This window comes from Lacerta agilis, chromosome 4, assembly GCF_009819535.1.
Source record: "Lacerta agilis isolate rLacAgi1 chromosome 4, rLacAgi1.pri, whole genome shotgun sequence".
In the NCBI taxonomy this organism is placed as follows: domain Eukaryota; kingdom Metazoa; phylum Chordata; class Lepidosauria; order Squamata; family Lacertidae; genus Lacerta; species Lacerta agilis.
The window spans coordinates 75,789,311-75,810,880 of NC_046315.1; the positions used below are offsets into that span (position 1 = coordinate 75,789,311).

General features: G+C 41.5%; 1 protein-coding gene across 9 annotated transcripts; it reads right to left on the reverse strand.

Annotated features, from left to right (window-relative positions):
- Positions 1–1,608: 1,608 nt before the first annotated feature.
- Positions 1,609–20,516, reverse strand: LOC117046014 (septin-8-A-like). Of its 9 annotated transcripts, none has more exons than XM_033147687.1 (13): positions 20,469–20,516; positions 17,744–17,809; positions 16,921–17,029; positions 16,170–16,365; positions 14,320–14,506; positions 10,402–10,563; positions 10,126–10,222; positions 8,774–8,930; positions 8,014–8,049; positions 5,043–5,175; positions 2,626–2,816; positions 2,255–2,417; positions 1,609–2,062 (listed from the first exon to the last, which is right to left on the reverse strand). In XM_033147687.1, exons 1-12 carry the CDS (start codon positions 20,508–20,510, stop codon positions 2,291–2,293), a joined length of 1,503 nt encoding a protein of 500 aa, XP_033003578.1. In that variant the 5' UTR covers positions 20,511–20,516; the 3' UTR covers positions 1,609–2,062; positions 2,255–2,290. The 9 variants fall into 9 exon arrangements, with proteins under 9 accessions (XP_033003578.1, XP_033003577.1, XP_033003581.1 ...); XM_033147686.1 differs by having other exon boundaries at positions 16,921–17,032; XM_033147690.1 differs by lacking the exon at positions 20,469–20,516 and adding an exon at positions 19,686–19,762 and having other exon boundaries at positions 17,744–17,844.
- Positions 20,517–21,570: the final 1,054 nt, after the last annotated feature.

The window sequence follows — 21,570 nt, forward strand, 5'->3', positions numbered from 1 at the left end:
ACTGGGAAGATTTGTGTTTATTGGTATCACAAGGTGTGTGGTATATAGCATCCATGGAGAAACTGACTCAGAAACTGAAAGTTTTCCTTGCCATTTCAAAAACAGATATTTATTTCAACATGGTATTCCTATATTGTTAACAGTGAAAATAATAGGATCTACCTTAACACTACGAGAATATTTGGAATGCTTAATTCTGTCAATGTTATCTTTTACTTTCCCTTTACAGTATCCTCCTCCTTGTACTTTCATAAATTTGGTTGCTTGCAGTATTCTTTCTTTACCTAGCCTCCCATCTCTCTCTCCCCCCCCCCTTTAGATTTTATCTTGCTTGGGCTTGGTATGGTGTCTAATTCATCACGTTGACTTCGCTTGTCTTACGTATTGCTGGTTAGGCAGGTTTCGGATGGGGATTCTGTTCTCAACCATTAATAAGGTACCCTTTTTCCACTTACAAATTACAGTTATATTTGGTTTACACTTATATATATATATATTAAGAAAACAATGGATATATACAAAAAAGGAGACTTGCACACTATTTTGTGATATTTTGGTTGTCCTACCAAGAGTATTGCCCTGATAAGAATTTTGATTTTTTTTAAAAATGCCTTTGCTTTTTATGTAACAAAGCTTGTAGGCCAGCTCCCTCCCTTCCTGCCAGCCTATTGCTGGACTTTCATCTACAAATATTGTGATCTCTTTTTTAAAAAAAATCAGTAAAAGCATCTTAAAAGTATAACCTTGAAAAGGCAGTTTACTTGAAACTGACAGCTCTGCGCTCTCTTTTTTTTCTTCTTCAAATATTTCTGCATTTGGGAAGCGTAGGCCTAACCAGGGAATTTTCTTTCATCTAAAAACAGCTGAACTGAAAATACTGCCCACTTTTCAATTATTATTTTTCCTGGATTCCTTAAGCGCCACACAGCAGAAAGAAAAGTAAGCACATCATAGGTGCGTATTACCCTCAACCAAACACTTTTGTTCATTTTGTTCCATATGTATTTGTAAGTTCAGGTCTCCCTTTACTGTGAAGTCTAATGGATGGGATTATTTTACTAACCATAGTCTCAGTGACATGGTGCAGGACATAAAAATGTTTTTCTGAAATGTAAGTCTGAATGATAAGTCTGTCTGCCTTAAGTTATCACACTCTTCCTCATCTATAACCAGTCATCCCGTATCAAAAACCTGCTTTGACAAAACAATTTGTGCTACTCCCAGTTGCAGTGCAGATTTCAGCAGTTTAGCAAGGAAGATATGTACCACTCACCATTTGAACTTTCTCGAGGCACTTTTTAAAGGGCACATTCATATTTAGAATGTCACTCTGCAGATTTATGGATTGACTGCAGAGATCTGTTTGTTGCACAGAACTCTTGGGCCTAACCTCATACAAGGGTCCACTGGGGCTTTCACTTTTCTTGCAACACCAGATTCCCTTCTCAATACTTCTCAATATCTATTTTCAAGTAAAGCATGTGTTTGCATGAATACTGGCATTGCAAAGGCAAGGCAACCATGGTCCATTTTAATTTAAAGCTTATCAGAGAGCTAGAATGTGCATTTATTTAAAAAAAAAATCAGAAAAGAAAATGTTTTCTGAAACAGGTTTACATATTTTATTCAGTTCAATAAATGTTTCAAATGGGGATATTCATTGATATGCAGTTAACACATTCAAGAAGCACCAGTTCTTTAAAACAGTTGCAATATATAATCATTTCTATGCTAAGAGTATTCATAACACAAATAAAAAATTCTTTTGTGGCACAGTGATCTTAGGTACAGCACTTAAAGTGAGTACAGCTTGGCCACAGGTAATAGTTCAAATGCACATCAATAGCTTAAAAGAACTGTCATTTTATATACATTAATACAACTACCTACAGTACATTATGTGATACTAATTATATATCTTAACATACTTTCCCCTTTGTTAAACAGTAGTCAGTTTTCAAGTTAGCTTGCATTAAAAAGGGGGAAGGTGATCCAAGTTTCTTCATAGAGAACTGTGAAGAATTTATTCTTGTATTTATTCTTCTTTCACATAAAGCCAAAGCTGAAACAGAAGGAGTTATATTAGGTATACCTTTTCTCCACAGAAAGCAAAGACTATTCATAAAGTATTAAAGCTTTTGTCTTCCATGTATTTATATTTATTTTGATGAATACCAAATGGAGAGAACTTGAACTGACTCAAAGGTAGAGAACTATCACCATGGTACAGACTTTCTTTTTAAAAGTAACATACCTTAACCATGTAACGTTTTCAAACTGCTTCCAAACTCTATTCATGGTGCTCCCTGTGGGCTCGTTCCCTTTCTAATCTCTCTTTCTCTCTCTCCTCCTGTATATTCACAAATTCCTGATCTCTGACATCAAAGCACAGAAGCTCAAGCCGAAAACCTTGATCCCTTAGGGACAAATATTAAAAAGAAGAGTTCTCGTAAAAGTGTCTGATGGTATCAATAAGACAGTTTTGAACAAGTTAATACAAAATGGTTTTTTATTTCCATATTTGGTACCTGATTAATTTATACTGCTTAAAATATTTATCTGAACCGGAAAGTGTACCCAGTCCTAAAATCCAAATCCTAAAATTTAATGGAATTGATTACTTACTTTTTCCGATCCTTATCTTTTTTATAACCAACAGTGGGCGTAGGTGGCAGTGGCCTCCCTTGGATTATTTCTGCTGCAGCTTTTCTGTCATTGAATGCAATAATTTCTTCTTCCAGGAGTCTTCTTTTCTCCTCCAATTTCATTCTCTCTTCTTGATCAATCCGTTTTAAATGTTCGAACTCCAGCTGTAGCTAAAGTCAAGCACAAAAATATCAACTCTGCCACAAGGTGGTAGCCTAGCACTTAACATACCATCCTCAGTAATCACAAGGTCAAATACAGAGACTGATTTCCTTAACAAGTGTCAGAGTTTTCACTTACTATTTTCTTGGTTCACTTACTGACACAAGCACACTATTGATTTCTTTTTAATGACAAATGTGGGCAACAGTTTTATTTAGAAAAACTTTTCAGGGGGGGTTATCATTCTTTCAGAGCATCCCATACTTAACTTCCCATTTCTTGCTAAATGAAGAACAGATCAAAAATCTCCCAGTTGAACAACATGATCAGCCCATCTTTCAATATGCTATGAGTTATACTGTAAGCTTTTGGTCAACAAATTACTTTTAAATCAAAGGAGATTGATTTCAGTAAATTATGTTAGATTAACTTGTGATGTCATTAAGCATAGGAGACAACTCCTAGGGGCCAAAGTCCCTTCGACCCCCCCCCCCCACACCACCATAAAATATTTGAGGGAGCTGACACACACACACACACACACACACACACACAGGTGATTGGCATTGCCATTCAAATAGTGTGTGTGTGTTGGGATCAGTTATGCAGGGCAGGGCTTACCTGGGACATCCCAATATTTTATTCAAGTTGGTACCCCTATGATTATGCAATTATGAAAGGCTGTTTCTATTGTTTCCTGGAACTCTGATCTAAGTCAACAGCAAGTTGCCACATGAACTTGATGATTCTTGTGTGCTGAACAGCTGGACAGGAAAATGGAGTCACCCGCAGATAAGATGCCTATTTCACCATCTAATATCGCTGCACACCACGCCAATGTCTGAGCAGTGTGCAGGGTCGCCAACTATAGGGGCGGAAGGAGATTCAGCTCGCTCAATATTTTTGGGCAGGGGGCTGAGCCCCCCCCCCCATACTAAGAGGGGCAACATCCCCTGCTGCTGCCACCCTCTCCTGTACAGGGCTGTGCATGTGAGGGAGCTACCAAGCCACAACTCCGCTCCTGGGTCAGGTCTGACCTGGGAAGCGGAGAGAAGCAGAAGGGTCGCAGCAGCATTGCTGCTTCTCTTCTCAGCTGAGCAGCACTGCACAATGATTTTTGTACCCAGCCAGGCCAGCGTAGAGAGAATGATTTTCACCCTGAGCATTCTCCATGCAGGCAGGCAAGCATTGGCCTACTGGGTGGGGGTAGAAGGCACAGAGGGTGATTTTCACTCTCTGCGTTCCCTGCTGCCATTGGGCAAGCGCTGGCCCGCCAGGGTGGCGGGAGGCGCGGAGGGTGATTTTCACCCTCCTCGCTCGCCACCGCCAACAGGCGAGCGCTGGCAGGACGGGCAGAGGCAGGACGGGTCACGTGGCACCGAGCCCCCTCAATGTAGGGGTAAGTCACCACCCCTGTCAGTGTGACGTTCTAGGCGTTCCAAGGCTCTGTTTCCTCGGAATGAGGAACAGCCAAGACTGTGGTGTATTTATGATATATGGTTTATTTACACATAAATATAACCTGAGGGGCTCACAGCATTATCACCCCAAAAGGGTCTTGCTGCTTCCATAGCCACAGCCTTAGATTCCAGCAATCAGGCATGGCTCTATCTCCCTAGCTTCCGTCTGCTCTGGCTTCCACTTCACACACATCTCAACGCTCAGCTCTAGCAATCATCTTTCTAAGTATGGCAGTTATCTCATTTGTATTATGCAACGTGTGGCATTCCAGTTCTCAACCGTAGCAAATGGGAGCAGAAAAAGAAATGGATGGACCCAGCACAGCAACACTGCATTAGAGACCATCCTAACCACAATAAATCACATCAACAACCAAATCAGAATTTGATAAACTTCTCCCTAATGCTGAACGTGCCTAGCCAATCAGCTCTAGCTGTGAGAACAAGGAAGAGGAGGAAGGGCTCTGCCACTAATTGTGAGACACTGGGAAGGGAAGAAGAGGGAGGTACCATGCGCATGTGGACACACACAAACAAACCAGGGGAGGAGACTTATTTGGGACACAGCTGAATATTTTGTTGCAAGTCTCTCTGGGTCCTGACTCGTGATGGAATTCCAGCCATGATCAGGATCCAAAGAAGGGCTGTACAATTCACATCATTGTCTCCAGTGCATTCTTTGCTAGACTCTAGCCATCTTATTCTGCTGCTCCACATAATGCCTTCAAGCTACCACTACAACCAGATCAAGAACTATAAGAGAGATGGGCTTACTTCTCGCTCAGCTTCTTTCAACTGTACTTCTTTCTCTTTGACCCTCCGAACAAACCTTTGCCTCATCTCTTCTTCTTTTTGCCGTAATCCATTAAGGAATTCAAGCCGCTTAGCTTCGTAAGTCTCCTGCACACTGAGGACCATAAAATGTAAAATAGCCTTCATTCAGAGCTGGCCACATTCACCCATTTTATTTACAAAACCCAACCACATTTGACCAGCTTTCCTGTGCACGAGAGACTGTCAAAGTTCACAGGGAGATTGAAAGTACAAGGAGATGTTTTGCTCAAGAAGGTGTGCACTGGAGAGTTACACCTGGTTCATCTTACAAACCTTGCAATTAAGGGGGGTGGGTGAGAACAGGTGCAGTCTGCTGTCTCACCACACTTACAGTGCTTCCTTTTGTTAATAAACTGGTTCTAAAAGCTCTTAGGACAAGCAGTGATGCTATGAATAGAATGCAGGGCAACAAATTAATCATGGTGAAGTGGACAAAGCACACTACATAGGTGGCCCTGGGCTTTTATTTTTGATCCTAAATGCATCTAACTTGGGAGTATACCTAATCAATTGAAATAGAACTTAATTTGAGAAAAATTCGGTCACTTCCAGATGACTTGTTTAATGAGCATTCAGCCTGATTTGCTTAAGAAGACATTAGGCAACATAGTCATAGGGTATTTAATGTGCATTTATTCTGATTTCTTTGTGAGATTAGACAACATTAAGTGAAGCAAGTGTTATTCCACACTTTCCTGTTCAGCAGAGAAAATTCAGTTCTTTTATCACTGTGCATTTGCAGACCACCAAATAGTTCTATCTACATCAACTAATGTACCCACTGGAATTATTGCAACATTTCAAAATCTGTAGTGATTATAGGTAAAGGTAAAGGGAACCCTGACCATTAGGTTGAGTCGTGTCCGACTCTGGGGTTGCGACGCTCATCTCGCTTTATTGACCGAGGGAGGCGGCGTACAGCTTCTGGGTCATGTGGCCAGCATGACTAAGCCGCTTTTGGCGAACCAGAGCAGCGCACGGAAACGCCGTTTACCTTCCCGCCGGAGTGGTACCTATTTATCTACTTGCACTTTGACGTGCTTTCGAAATGCTAGGTTGGCAGGAGCTGGGACTGAGCAACGGGAGCTCACCCCGTTGCGGGGATTCGAACCGCCGACCTTCTGATCAGCAAGCCCTAGGCTCTGTGGTCTGACGGTAAAAGAAGATGTCATTTTCTCATTGTTTGCCTGGCTTTGCCATTCTTCTCCTCTTTACATGCCAGTCTAGAATCTCTTATATCAGTTTTTTAAGCTTCCTCTCAGAATGCTGGATGTGTCCTTGCTTTTTGGCACACTGACAACTGGATATTCTCTCTACAAAGTCACTTTCCAGTAAAGAGACTACTCTGAACCAGACAAAGAGTAAAACTTGCTGATCTTACAGTTGAAAGCTGATTCCAATCTCACTGTAATACATACAATGTCAACAGCCAGAGGTCTTCCAAATATCTCACTCTTGGTATCTGTTAAGGAGTAAAGGTGCCTTTCGCTTAGAAAGCATTCTAATTATTTTTAAAGGAACCCAGGTGTTAAGATGTGATTGTTGTTGCTTTTTACACCAAGGGCAGGAGACCTGCCACCCTCCAGATGTTGTTGGGTGTCCAGCTCCCATCAGCCCCAGCTCCAAGCAACATCTGGAGGACCACAGATTTTCCACCCCGTTTTCCACCCTAACTAGGTTCAGCATTAGGTGGTATCATCTTATTGCACCAAGTCTAACTGCTGCATGTGCACTGGCATGTTTCTTCCCTGATTTTAAACTGGGATAACAAAACCAATTACAGCTTCTTCAAGTTCAGTATCTACTTGGATGTAAACAGATGAAGCTAGCCCTTTGCAAATCTGTACCCATTCCTTTTTAGTCAGGCATATAACTTTTCCTAGAGAAGCAAGTTTGGGAGGAACAGCTGGCTCATCCCGTTTCTAGCAACAACTAGATGCAAGATGTTTATTGGTTGGCTGCTCTGGCAATTATGAGGCTACACCCCAAACCACCAATGAATCCATCCAGATTAATGTCATGCTTCTGGCATGTGTAAAGGCAGGCTGCAAGAAGTATTGGACTAGTGGGGGGGGGGCCAAAAAGCCAGTGCTGGATTCAGAGCTGCGTAGATATGCATTAGATGAGTGGAGGTAGAGCCAAATGTGAGTTCATCCCCCAGTGGGGGAAGAAAACAACTTACCAGCTCACAAAGGAAGGTAAGTCTTCAACTCCTTACTGTTCGACAGGGAGAAGAACAGCAGCATCTTTTCAGAAAGGTTATGTCAAAGGTGTGATTGTATCCCTTTTTTTATTCTGATCTTACCAACACTGTTAAGGCAAGTTAATTGTCAACTTCCCTGTTTTTACAGAACTATTATTTATTCTAGTCACAGATCATGTTCTGTTGCAGAAGTTAAATGTTAGTACTGCAGCGACTACTGTAAATAAAGTATGTTTTGAGGCCAGTACGCATCTTGCATATCTGTTTAGAACATCAACGAGAAGAAAGAAAGGAAGGAAGGAAGGAAGGAAGGAAGGAAGGAACCAATTTAATTGGTATTTAAGAACATAGGTAAGTCCTTATACCAATTACAGGTAGGCTATTTGTCCACCTGATCTAGGTATTGTCTAATCCGACAGGAAGTGCCTCTCTCCAGGGTCTCAAGCAGAGGGACCTTCTACATGCAACACATCTGTTATACCACAAAGCTATGGTCCCCTACCCATATTTGTAAGATGAAGAATTAGTACACAGCTGGAGACATTCTGAGTTGTACTTGAGGTAATTCAATAATAGTTCCAAATCAGTACCGGGATCATGTCACTATTGGTTCCTGTAAGACCAAGCTATATCTTTCTAAAACCCACACACAGAGAGACAGGATTGAAAGACTTTAATTCCATCATTCTACGCTATAAGGCTACATACCTTTCTCTATGAGCTGTCTTTTTGGAATCTGGAATCCTAAAAACAAAACAAAGATACAGATTTATCAAGTTGTAGTGTGCTTCCGCAGTTCTAAGTAACCTAATTTTATGTTATCCTGGCTCACAGAAAGAAATTGATACCATTCCAAGTTTCTAAAAGTTAAAGGAATTTGCTTTTTCTCTTATGGAAATATAACACTGAAAGAATTATGCACTTAATTTTTAAAATGATGGGTGGTATTTAACTGAGACTTACTCAGGGTAGATTTCAATCGTTAGTCCTGTTCATTAATTTTAATGGGTCTTATTCTGAGTAAGTCTTAATTGAATACCACCTAAGATTTGTATTTAGCACTTACGAACAGCTAAATACATGTAGAGTACACTTATAAAACTTTCAGAAGCCTTGTACTCATATAACACAAAACCGAAACATGGCTTAGACTTAAGTCAGAAAGAACAAGCACGTGGGGACCCAAAAGGGAAATTGCAGCCACTTCGCTCCTCCCCCAATCCTGCTGCTGCCATGCTACTTGGAGCTAAGCTATGGGGTGAGATTCAGCAAAGGGCCCCCACTAGCAGAGGTCTGTGCAATAACACATTTCCCTTCCCCTCCTCCCCCCATGCAAATTGGCTAGGGGGTGTGCAAACAGTTTTAACTACACACTCAAGATTCAAGATAACTTTAGAGACGTAATTACAAAAGCCATGTTGGGAATTGGTTTAACTATTAAAAACATAGGAAAGGATCGCTCTCTTACTTGATTTGATCACTGTCTCGGAAGCCCATCTCTTCCAGTTTATACTGCCGGTACAGTTCATAATGAACAGAACAAGTCTGTTCTATCAAGTCTTCCATATTTGTACAAATCATCATTTCCCGAAGCTTCACAAAATCACAATGGTTCTCATTCTCCACTAATGAAATGAAATAAGATATCACCTCTATCCTATTGGGATTTACCATGGGATGCAGGAAACACCCCCCAAAAGCCCTTTCACGCTGGGGTTGCAGGGGGGGTTATTGAGCAGAGGCAGTCTTTCCCATCCATCTCATACATTTTGCAAGGGTCCCCTGAACCACAAGGAGAGGCTTTCTGGTAGGTAGCAGTTGCAAAGATGGGATCAGGAAATTCCCCTTCCAAATGCATCTGCCAGCTCAGAAGCAGATGGGAGGTATAGGAAGGCAGAAGAGGTATCACCCCCTCCCCAATTCCTCACCATCCAGGCCAGATTATATGCCCTCACTAGACTCCTCCAGCTCAGACAACACCGTTCCAATTCATCCCTCACCACTTCCACACCATAAAAGCCATTATTTGCAGAATGGTCCTTTAAAAGAAGGATGGGTAGGGCTAATACAGGCTAGCCTTTATAACAACTCAAAAGGCTTCAGCATAATTCTCAGGCAACAGCTCTCCTTAAACTAATCCTAGCAAGCTCCGGCTGCTGTGGGCAATCCAGACTGCTGACAAGCTGCCTTTTTGCTTTGTGGCTGGTAAGCATGTGCCCCATAATTTCCTGCTGAAATCTTGTGCCTTTTTAGATCACGGATGTTCTGTGTACTGTTTCACTTTTGTTGCTGTACAGTGCAAGAGTGCCCCTCCAGATGGCAACAATACAATAATATTGGGGAAGTATCACAGTGCAACTATTAAAGCAGAGTGGTTGATACATGGACTGTCGTGTCCTGTCTAAATCCATCACTAATGCAATATTATTGTTACAGGTAGGTAGCCGTGTTGGTCTGCCATAGTCAAAACAAAATAAAAAAATTCCTTGATGACGTGTTGCAGAATACGCCTGTGAAAAAGCAACAGTCTGGAAGGGTCCTGGGAAAGTAGACTGATGGTACTGATACAGATCACCAGTTTAAATCACAAAGCCTAGGCCATAGAATATTGCCTGGCTCACAAATTTTACAAAAAGATGTTGTGCTCATTCTGGAGGCTTCAAAAAAAAGGGGGGGTGAGAAAGCCGTTCTATAAAGATACTGCAAAATGTAAAGTTTATCAGTTGAGAAGCAGAAAATTAACCACGCAGAGTTACTTTCACTGCTGACTATCTTAGGAAACTAATTCTGGGAAAAGTGAGAATTCAAACTCTTCTTTACCTTCCACTACACCCCAAGGATACTGGCGAGCTTTTACTGTTTTGTCTCCAACTTTTACCTCTTCCAAACTCCCCACTACTGCAAATGGCAAGTGTGCCTGCAAAACAGAGAGTAAATAAATTTGTATTGCTGTCAACACTAAGAATAAATAAATGAAAAATACAATATATACAACAACATATAGCCTAATTACATGAAAGACCATCGGACCTGTCAAAAAGAAGGTGAAATCCCATTAAAATATTTGCATTCTAATACTTGTAGTGAAGTACTTACATTCATGTTAGCATTAATGTTAGCAATGCTCTCATCATCTGTTGGAAATTGATATATCTGGAGTCTACTACTGACCAGTTCACTCATGATGTTGACCTTAAATTGCTGTAGTTCAGTTTTAGAAATTGTATCAGCTTTGGCTATAAGGGGAATAATGTTCACCTATTAAAGAAATAAGGAGTATTGTATTCATACAAGTCAAATCTGCAAGTAATCTGAACTTTTAAAACACAAATTACCATATCAAGGTGCTTTTTAAACAGAGTAGCAAAACAGCTCTTCAGTACCATGAGCTTGCTAAATAATAATAATAATAATAATAATAATAATAATAATAATAATAATAATAAACAACTTGCAGTTTCTACTTATCCGTAGAGCTCATTTGGACTTTGATCTGTATTAACTAAAACGAAACATTCAGCTTTGTTAAAGGCTTTCAAAAATTATCAGTTTTCCAATTTACCAGAAATACTGTGAAACCTTTACCAGAATAAAACATCATCATCAAAAACAGTTATCATCACAAAGGTTTTTTGTTTTTGTTTTACTAGGGCATCAATGTATTGCTTTTTGTATAATGTTTTATGTATAATGAATCACCTAGCAAAAAGGCAACGATTTCCACAATGATTCCCTTGCTAGCAATTGTAGGCTTTTTGTACTTCAACAAAACATACTGCTAGCTACTGTGAAATGCGTTTCTTTTTTTCTGGATGTGCCTTTTCTTTTGCCTTCCTCGTTAACAAACCAAACATATCCCTTGTGAGCTGACAACATTTTAGAGCTTCTGAAGAACTATTGGCAAATGCAAGCAAGTGAAGACCCTTGATATGGTATAAATCATGCAGAGAACTAGCTTTCCTGTCTGCCTGCCATTCAGCTAAAGGCATAGGAAAGACTGTTTATATTGCTGCTTGGCGTATAAGGTTTTTGTACTCTATACACATTTCTATACATCTTCCCTTGACTCAGCTACAAGCTTAAAAAAAAGAAGTCAGATTTAAGTCTTTCATACATTAAAAATACCTGATTAGGATTTTTAAGGCAACCAATCTTCTGCCCTTAAAGTAAGGTTGGGGAACCTCTTTCAATAATGCTTCTTTCTTGTCTGGATGGAAGACAGAGGGGTGTGCAAGTGTGTGCGGAAACTAACCTACTTTACAAAGATAAAATCTGTTGCTCCTCTATCCCCTTTTGCCTCTGGCCCCATCCACCATTGCTAAGTGGCCCTCAGAAAGCTGCCTAGAAGGGAACACGGCCCTCAGCTGAAAAAAGACCTGCACCTGTGCATTAAAGTTTATCCACCTATAGTCGAATGGAAATGCAAGTGGAAGAGTTGGGTGGAATTATGGGGTAGAAGTGATTGTGTGGTGGAGGGAAAAGGATAAGACTGAAAGCGACCTAGTTCATGGCCGACATTGTCAAATCACGTTTATAAAATGAGCTACTGCTTTAAACTCCATTTAAACCCAGGATGCCTTAAAATCCTGAAAATAATTTGAGGTACACTTCAAAGAGAGGTACAGCTTAGGCATAGGTTCATAGCCCCAGCCCCTTCCGGCGTCACACCCTTTACGGAAGTTGTATCTGGAGACTGGTTATGCCTCTTGCTTGCCTGGATAGAGAGTTATGTAGAGACCTTTAATTTATGTGGTTGGAAAACAGCCTTCTAAAAGTCACATCCTTTACTCTTGTCGTGTGGCTCCTGGAAAACTACTGACAAGGGAATGTGGCCCTCTGGCTGGAGGGCCCCACCTCTGGTTTACATCATCAGCTAGAACTAGGCTGGAAGATAGGTACCAGACAAGACTAAAGTGATGACTGGCAAATGAATAAGAAGGTAATTCTGCCTATATTACTGTACTAGAGTTTTAACTTACTTACTGACATTACAGCTTTATAAAAGACAAAAATTTAAAAAGAGTCGGCTGAACCACTGTGACTTATTATTTAAGTATGTGCAAAAGACTCTGTACTGAAATTTAAAATGATTTTTCTCACCTTCTGAATAGCACTTGTTTTACTTAATGTTGTAAGATCTTAAAAGCATGGTGAGCATTTATTTTAATTAGCATGGGATATTTTGCACAAGTTAGAGCCTTATCAAACCACTACAGATTTAAAATACTGAAGTTGAAAATAGCCACAGTTCAGCAGTACAACCTTTGAAAATCAAAGATATAAATGTATGTAATTATTGGCACAGGCTGCCAATTAGCTATCACACTATGTCTAAGCTGCTAGTTTTAGTATATAAGGCCCTATACAGTATGGGACCAGGATACCTAAAAAACCAGGTATCCTGGTAGACCTAGATCACTGTGCTCTGCAGAAGAGGGCCTCTTGCAGATATGAACTTATCAGGAGAGAAATTCTTCCCTTGAATACTGGACAGGTGCCACCCCTCTTTGCTTTGGTGCTGACTGAAGACTTTTCTCTTTCAACAAGCCATTTACCTTGGGGGTGATGACATCATAACGTTGTTGTTAATTAATTAATTTTCTATACCTCTGTTCATCCAAGGAAACTGGTGGCATGCAGGATCATCTTGCTCTCCACTGGGGGTCCAACTCTTCAGCCTATTCCCAACCCTTCCTACTGATATCCCTCCCTTTTCACTGAAGCAATGGCAAAACTATGTAATAGGCTTTTGCAATAGGGGGAAGAGGGCTTGTCAAAAAGGGATTGGACAAAGGGATTGGACATTCCTAATACCAAAGTGTGTCATCTACAACGATTACTACTGTTGATGAACAACACTAAATCAGTGCATGGGGTTACAACAGAATACCCGCCAGGCATTACCCTTCATCACCGTATTGACAACAAAGTTAGACTCAATAGGTAACCCTTTCCTTGCCCTCAGGATATGGAGGTGTTGACAGAAGGCGTTGGCACCACTTCTATCCCTTCTTTATCTTCGACCACCCTGATTTCCCTAGCCTGGAAAGGTGTGCACAATTTAGGGAGTGAGAAAGTATAGAAACAAAGTTGTTGAGGGATTTATTCGCAGTGGGTATACCTCTAGCCCAAGAGATTGCTTGCCGCCTTTCCCAATGCTTAAACTGTCTTAAAGCAGCCCAACTGTATACTTTTGTGGAAAAGGTTGGGGGGCAGGATAGACTGTGTGACCCTTCGGCACACTTGGAAACTGAATGCATTCAGTGATCTGATCATAGAAAGGAAACAATCTCTGTGATACATGATGTGCTTTTTTCATTTATGGAAATATGAATGACTTAAAACTGGCTTGAGAAAGAGACCTGGGAATCATTATACCTGATTCTGCTTGGGAAATGATCTGGCAGTGACACCCCTTTGAGACCATATCTGCAGCAGCATGGAAAGCAGCACAGAAGATGAGCCCTGACGCCAGGACAACTTGTTATTTATTTAACTTAGCTACATGAATGAATTATTGCCTGATCGCTTTATGGGTTGTTCAGCACAGGGCACCTTCTTTCACAAGTGGTGGGATCTTGTGACCTTTCTAAAATTACAAACAGTTCCCAAGTCTCCATCCTTAACTCTTGAGTCTTTACAGCTGGAACCAAAATTCTTACACAAAGACTTGCTAAATTTGGTGGCACGGTCAACAATTGCTAGCAGCTGGAAAACGTATTTGGACGTTGCACTGGACATCTGCTACAATCACATCTGATCCCTAGCTGTCTTGGAGAAGCTGACACACTTGGTCCACAGGTTCAGAAGGCATCTGAACCCTGGTTATTTTGACACTTCAATAAATTACACTTGACTGTCTGGATTCCCCTTTATCCTGCCTTTGACCTGTGCCCACTTTGTTTTTTCTGTGTGTTTCCAAATTCAAATTGATTTGAATTTTGTTGTTTATTTGTTTACTTGTCAAAATCAACAAAACATTTTTTAAAGTGAATTCTGGTTTTAATATCTTACCTTCCTAGAAAGATTTTTCATGGTTACTAAATCAAGAGTTTTAAGGGAATGCCCTGTGGGTGAAATAAAGTACAGGCACACATGGATACGAGTATCACGGTAATTATACAAGGAACGATTAATTTTCAGCTCTTCCTGGAGGTAGGCTTCAAACTGTGCATCTACATAATCCACTATTGGCTGATAGCTGCAGAGAAGGGGGGAAATATTTGATATAAGAGGACAAAGGTTGAGTTTAACTATAATACACTGATGCACACAAATTGCCAAAGGACAGTAAAACAGCAGTGACATTAGCATAAATTCAGGGAAATTCTTAGGAAATTTTAGGAAATTATTCTCTAAAGTATATGCTCAGAAAAAGACAAAGCCTCTTGACCTGAATATTATCATCATAAACCAAAACAAGGGCACATCCACAGAAGTCCATGCATTTTGGCTGGCCTTGGTAACCAAATCAGGAGTTGCCTCAACCCTGCCGAAGAATAGCTGGGTGTTTTACTGACCTCACACAAAACTTCGGAGGCAAGCACCTCTGAAGCTCAGTGCCATCAGCAATTATCCCATTATCTCCCTGCCAAGCTCCAAGCTGAGAAGGGCGATGTTGCACAGCTCTTCCAAGCTCCTCTCCAAGATGCTTGTTAATCTAAACCAGGGGTCAGCAAGGCTTACCGGCCATGGGCCGGATCACTCCCGCAGAGATCGTCTGTGGGACGGACAAGCGCAGCACGACGCCAGAAATCACTTCTGCGTATGCCCAGACACCCAAAATCGTGCCTGCACAGAAGCGATTTTCGGTGTCTGGGCATATGCAGAAGCAATTTCCGGTATCTGCACATGTGCAGATGTGATTTCCGGCGCCACTCAGCAAGTTCCCGCGTTGCACTGGTTTAGTGCCGTGCGTGGGGAACTCACTGAGCGGGCAGCTCGGTTTGGGGGCGGCTCGTGGGATGGTATAACGGTCTTTGTCGGCCGCATCCGGCCCATGGGCTGCACATTGCTGACCCCTAATCTAAACTACCAACGCCACCTTCTTAGTACCTCTCCGCACTAAGCAGTGCTCACTCACCAATGCATCCCTGTCCTTTCCAGCCCATACTAACTGGATGAGTGGGATATGTTGTGTGGTGGGCAGCACTAGCACCTCATGCACTGAGCACTGCCTAGCACTGACAGGTGTGAAGAAGAGGAAGAAGCTCAAAAGGCAAGTGATCTTCCATACAGTTCAGTGTTTTGCAGAGCACCTTTGAAACACAGCATCACATAAATGACCCCCTAACGTCTTCTTGTCCTCCCAGCTCTGTGATTGCTGTAACAGCCCATTCTTCTCTTCTCATTGCTTAAAGTGAGAAACAAGCAGTTGCTTCCACCTCCTCTTTCTCCAGTTTCTCAGTGTTAGGCTTCAAGCTTTACCCTGACCTGGAGCATAGGAGGTTGTCTTACATACTGAGTAAAACTCATGGGTCCATCTAGCTCAATACTGCCTGCACTGGCTAGCAGTGGCTCTCCCAAGTTTCAGACAGGGAGTCTTGAAGGATTTTAATTTAGGGTCACCTCTTTGGAGATATGAGATTAATTAAATCGGGATATCTGATAGCAGATCTTTCAACTATCAAGCAGATTCTAGTTTTGTTAGGTTTTTGTCAGTTAGTTGGACAATTTATCAGAAAACACTAGAAATGGTTTATAAGGGATAATTTATTATAAAGTTCCTAATGCAGAAAAGAAAAATTTAAATAAAATGAATTCAATAAGCCTATCAATACCACTACATGACACAAATGTCAGATCCTAGATGGCATGTCACTTGGCGAATTAATATGACATTATTCAAGTGAGGAGATACTAACCTATCTTCTTTGTTTATCTGATCACCAAATCCAACTGTCTCTATTATGGTCAATTTCAATCGAACATTGCTTTCCCGGAGCTCATATGTCTCAGCTTTAAGTCGTACATTTGGCTGAAAGTGTGTTGACACACGGTAATCAAAACTGTTATTAAACAAACTATGAATCAAAGTTGATTTCCCAATTCCAGTCTCCCCTACAATTAAAGACAGATAAAAAAATGTACATACATGTCACACAAATTTCACCATAACACAATGAGGGTAATTTAATTTCTTCACATTCCCCAGGGGGTGAGGAGTGGGGTGCAAAATGGCATTTGCTGTAACTAAGGATTTAGTTCAGAGAGGCCATTGTCACTTTTTTATTCCTTGATAGCAATATCTGATCATTATGCCATGGAATTTCCTCAAAGGATGCAAATATTTTAATATTTGTTGGAAGCCGCCCAGAGTGGCTGGGGGGACCCGGCCAGATGGGAGGGGTACAATTATTATTATTATTATTATTATTATTATTATTATTATTATTATTATTATTATTATTATATATTTATTCTAATGCTATTTTTGCTGCAAACTTTTTGGGGCTTAGGGAAAACTTAATCCTACTTAAGGAATTCTGTTTATCTGAACTAGTACAATACCAATGGAAAAGGGCAACACGTTCGTCACTTTTCTCTCCTTCAGATTTTTCAATAGTAATGAGTTTTAAAATAAAATAACTCACTACTAACAGCTATTTTACTTACCAATGCAGAGAATGTTGAAGCAGAACCCCTGTTGGATATATTTATTAACCAACTGATCTGGTAAACTATCAAAGCCAACATGACCAGACAAGGATAAGGGTCGGGAACTCTGCTGTGGAAAGAATAATATAAATTGGAATACAAGGCTGCAACACTATTACTACTATGTTGGCAGCAAGTTGTTGCAAAGACTAAATAAGTTAATACCCATCATCCCTGACCACTGGTCCTGCTAGATAAGGATGATGGGAGTTGTAGACCAAAAACAGCTGGAGACTCAAGTTTGTGAAACCCTGATCTAGAAGAAGGGTACAGTAATCGATGGCAATTTTTAAACTTTGTTCTGCTCAACAAATTGTACAACTGCTAAAAAGCACTGCAAGAAAAAAGCCTTTGATAGATTGGGGGGGGGGGGTTACACAGTATAGTTAGAATTCTACAAACAAAACCAAACTGCAATTTTATTTTGGGTGAATTCACATTTTATTTGAATTTCTACTTTGCTGGCCATAATTGTAATTCAAACAGTGCATGCCAAATTATGTTCTATCATTCCTTTTTATATCGAGAAGGTTTAAAAACATTTATTATACATTATCTAAAAAGGTAACAACTTTTAACCATTGTTGGACAGTTGCAGCGGGGCGGGAAGCATCTTGTCGCACCTTACAAATTTACTATGGCATAAGCCACTGTGGACTGTAGTCTCTGAAAGCTCATGCCTTAATGAATTTATAAGTCTTCAGAATTCCCACAAGAATCTTTGTTATTTCTGTAGTGCTATAGCAATATAAAGAGAATACTCATCGATTACTTTACTCACACTCCTTGTTTCTTCTTTATTGACTGGTGGATAGGATGCTCTCATTCTCGTCTCAAACTTATACTTCTGGGGGGGGGGGAGAGAATAGACCAAATGATTTTCTAAAATAAAGAACAAATGGGGAAAGGGGGGAAAGGTAGGACTAAAATTTGACTAAATATTTTTATTTAAAAAATTAATTAAAACAACTGGGTAAGTAAAAAGTGGTAGGACTAAAACTAGATTAAATAAAATCATAATTGAATAATATGAAATTTATTTATTTGATTAATCGGACCTATTTTGTATATGAGTTAAAAACAAACACATTGAAGCATGTGGTATCCAACAAACATGTCCCATCAACACTAAGATTTCTGCTTCTGCAGAAATCTTCCATGCATCCGCTAAATGTATTCTAATAGTTCCCCCAACCCTTTGGAGCAGATGAGGGGCAAGCACAGGGAGAAAAGAGGAAAGAAAGTTCATTGTGGAAGCGAAAATGCTTGGGTGCATTTGTTGGGTGCTAGCCATATGCAGGACCGGATTTAGGTTTGATGAGGCTCTAAGCCAGCCTTTCTCAACCTTGGGTCCCCAGATGTTTTTGGCCTACAACTCCCATCATCCCTAGGTAGGAGGACCAGTGGCCAAAAACATCTGGGGACCCAAGGCTGAGAAAGGCTGCTCTAAGCTACTGAAGGTAATGGGGCCCTTTATAAGTCCAGCTGTCCTTTGTCAACAACAAATTGTCGCTGTTTTTTTGTGTTGAATATATGCTATATGGTAATTTATGGACCTAATAGGTATCTAAAGCCATTTGCACATAACAGAATACGTATTTTATCAAAGTAATTGTTGAACTTATCTTAAATTTTGGAAATGTACATCCAGTTGTTGTTTTTTTCCTTTAATTTTTTTTTTGGGGGGGGGGCCCAAGAGACTGGAGCCCTAAACTATAGCTTGTTTAGCTTATACGTAAATCCAGCGCTGCCCATATGCTGTTTTCAGATGATACAGATGCAGCATGTTATCTTGGAAGAATCACTGTGGTTGGGGAGCATGCATGCATGCAATAAGGAGCTGTTAAGTGAGGAGAAAATGACACTTGCCATGTGCAGTTGTCATTTTTCAAACAAACCACACTTATCCCATTTGTTGGTCCCTATGATACAACATCATCTGGCTTAGGAAAAGCGGGTGTTTACAAATTCCTCCTCGCAGCTGCATCCAAGAAGGGAGGGAAAGTTCACAAACTCGAGGCCCGCCGTCTCTTGTTCTCATCAGACAAAACTGTGGTTTTTTGTTTTTATTAGTGTGGCATCCAAACACAAGTAAGCTGGCTTTTCCTCTTCAGCCAGAACCCACCTCTTTGCAACTAAATACAACATGAAATCGAAGTGTTCACCTACTCCCAACTTAAAAAAAAAAGCCCACAACAGTAACAAGCCTGTGAACATGCTCTCCATCTCATTACCTCTGTATATGATTCATTTCAAAGCTTCACCTTGGGAAGCCCACAAAAATTTGCACAGCCATGATGATTCTTTGGCCTTGAAAAAAAATGGGGGGGGGAGATGTCCCTCCCCGCCAACAGTTAAGTTAGTTCCCTTTCCCCAACTGTAAATTGTGTCTCCCCATTCTCTCTCTCTCCACAAAAAGTGTAACAGGGGCTCCCCCCTGAAAAAATCATGGTTATGTGACGACTGGAATTTGCCCTCTGGCAATGCAGTGAGCGTCCCTGCTAAAGATCTGGCTTCTGTTTACTGTGACAGCACAAATAACGATTCATGAAGGCTGCTTGGGGGATGGCTGCTCCAAACCTGCAAAATTGCTGCCTGTGGTAAGGGGCTGGTGGATTAATTACAGCGCTATCTGTACCACGGCCATCGGTTATAGGCTTAACGCCGTCACTGTTTCCGACAGGCCTGCTGCTTGTCGCAAGGCCTCAGGCTTCTCGGCCTACCTTTGTTCAGCTTGCTTAGGCCTAGCTCCTCAATCAAGGCCTTGTCTCAGCCCTGGGCTCTGAGATGTCGCCTCCTAAAGTGGCTGCTTTGAAGTGAACCTTCCAGAAGTCTAGTCATGTGATAGGAGTTTCCTTCAAGTTGTTGTATTTTAATCACCAGGCTAGGAGAACTAACACTGGCAAGGCTGCAAGAATCCTGGGAACTGGAGTACAAGACAACAGAGGCCTGCTCTTAAAACCAAAAGATTTGCAGCAGGGGCAGACTTTCGGGTTTCAGCGGTGCCCTGTGCAACGTCAAAATTTGGGGCTCCCCACCACCTCACTCGCTGCATTCAAAATAATAGCTACAGCACCCCCAAGGCTTCGCGCCCAGTGTGGCTGAACCCTCCCCTAAATCTGCCCCTGGATTGCAGAAGGAATTTTTTGCCTGCAGAAATTGCTGGAAGGAGAGGTGGCTGCAATTGACCAAGGAAAGAGAGAGAACTAACTGCACTATTATAGACATCGGTTCTGCCAAAGGGCTGGGCAAGAAGTCACTTGTGGACAGTTAAGTTAGTTGCTGGAGGCTGTTTTTGAACTGCAGGCTCCCAGAAAAAGGAGATGGCTCTCAAATGCACCACATTTCCTTTGCAACAGGGGGCTGTTTCCATGTAGCTGGCTGGAACAGCAGACCCCATTAACATAATGCTCTGCCACACTGGAACTGGGATTTTAATAGAAGGATTTCAACAGAAGGTTCTTTTCAAGCCTAAATGATATGCAGGGGTGAGAGGGGCATATTACAGGCTGGGTGGAGAGGTGGGAGCCATCCCTGTTCAGCTGCATGGAAGATATTCATTACTTATTCGTTACATTCCCAAAGGTTGGGGATAAGAAGTTTCAAATGGTGCATATCTCCAGCCGCTGACACCTCCTTTTATTCTGATTGGCTGTAATCAGCAGAAAGGTTGAGAATGCTTCTCTGTGACTAAAAAAGCTCCCTTTTCAAAAGCACAGAAAATTTGGCAGAAAGTTTTTTGCCCGCTGCAGCCTTAAAACTTGGCGCGGCGCGGCGCCGGTCAGAAGGGGTGCCGGCTGCTTGCACCTGCCATCTTGGGTGGATATGCGCAGTCCACCCAAGATGGCGGGTGCGAGCAGCCGGCACCCCTTCTGACCGGCGCCGTGCTGCGCCAAGTTTTAAGGCTGCTGTGCTGCTGTTTGCGCGTTGCAGCCTTTTAAAAGTTTCCGTGCCGCTCGCGCCAATCGCAGGGGCGGGGCCTGCCCCCAGAGTGTCACCTCCCCAGGGCGGTACCTGGGGCGGACTGCCCCCCACCCCCTTGCTCTGCCCCTACCCAACATCATTTTTTCCCCAGAGTCTTCTCTTCTCATGAGGTGGCCGAAGTATTTGAACCTCAGCTTCAGGATCTGTCCTTCCAGTGAGCACTCAGGCCTGATTTCCTTAAGAATGGATACCGGTAGGTTTGATCTTCCTGCAGTCCATGGGACTCTCAAGAGTCTCCTCCAGCAGCACAATTCAAAAGCATTAATTCTCCGGCAATCAGCCTTCTTTGTGGTCCAGCTCTCACTTCCATACATCACTACTGGGAAAACCATAGTTTTAACTATATGGATCTTTGTCAACAAGGTAATGTCTCTGCTTTTTTCCTTGTAGGAATATGGTATACCACCTCCTTGTGCTAGCATGCATGAAGCTGCAGTTACATTGGAAAGATGCAGACAGATGTACTGTCCACAAGTGATATGACAGGATATGGTTCTGGGCTTTGACAGATAAAACTTATGCAATGCTGTAGAGTGATTTGTGAAGAAACAAAAAATGATACTTTTGATTCTGATTGGTTTATGTTTATTTCTTGTAACTCGCTTCTTTTTAGCTTCTTTATTT

Excerpts from the sequence above, each read along its gene's own strand:
- LOC117046014 (XM_033147686.1), bottom strand. The coding sequence starts at position 20,510 with ATGCAGCTGAACAGGGATGGCTCCCACCTCTCCACCCAGCCT. Across the intron at positions 17,810-20,468 it reads CCCACCTCTCCACCCAGCCT|AAGTATAAGTTTGAGACGAG; the intron begins GTAATATGCCCC and ends CCCCCCCCCCAG. Across the intron at positions 2,817-5,042 it reads TGAAAGAAGCTGAGCGAGAA|CTACAGCTGGAGTTCGAACA; the intron begins GTAAGCCCATCT and ends GCTTGACTTTAG.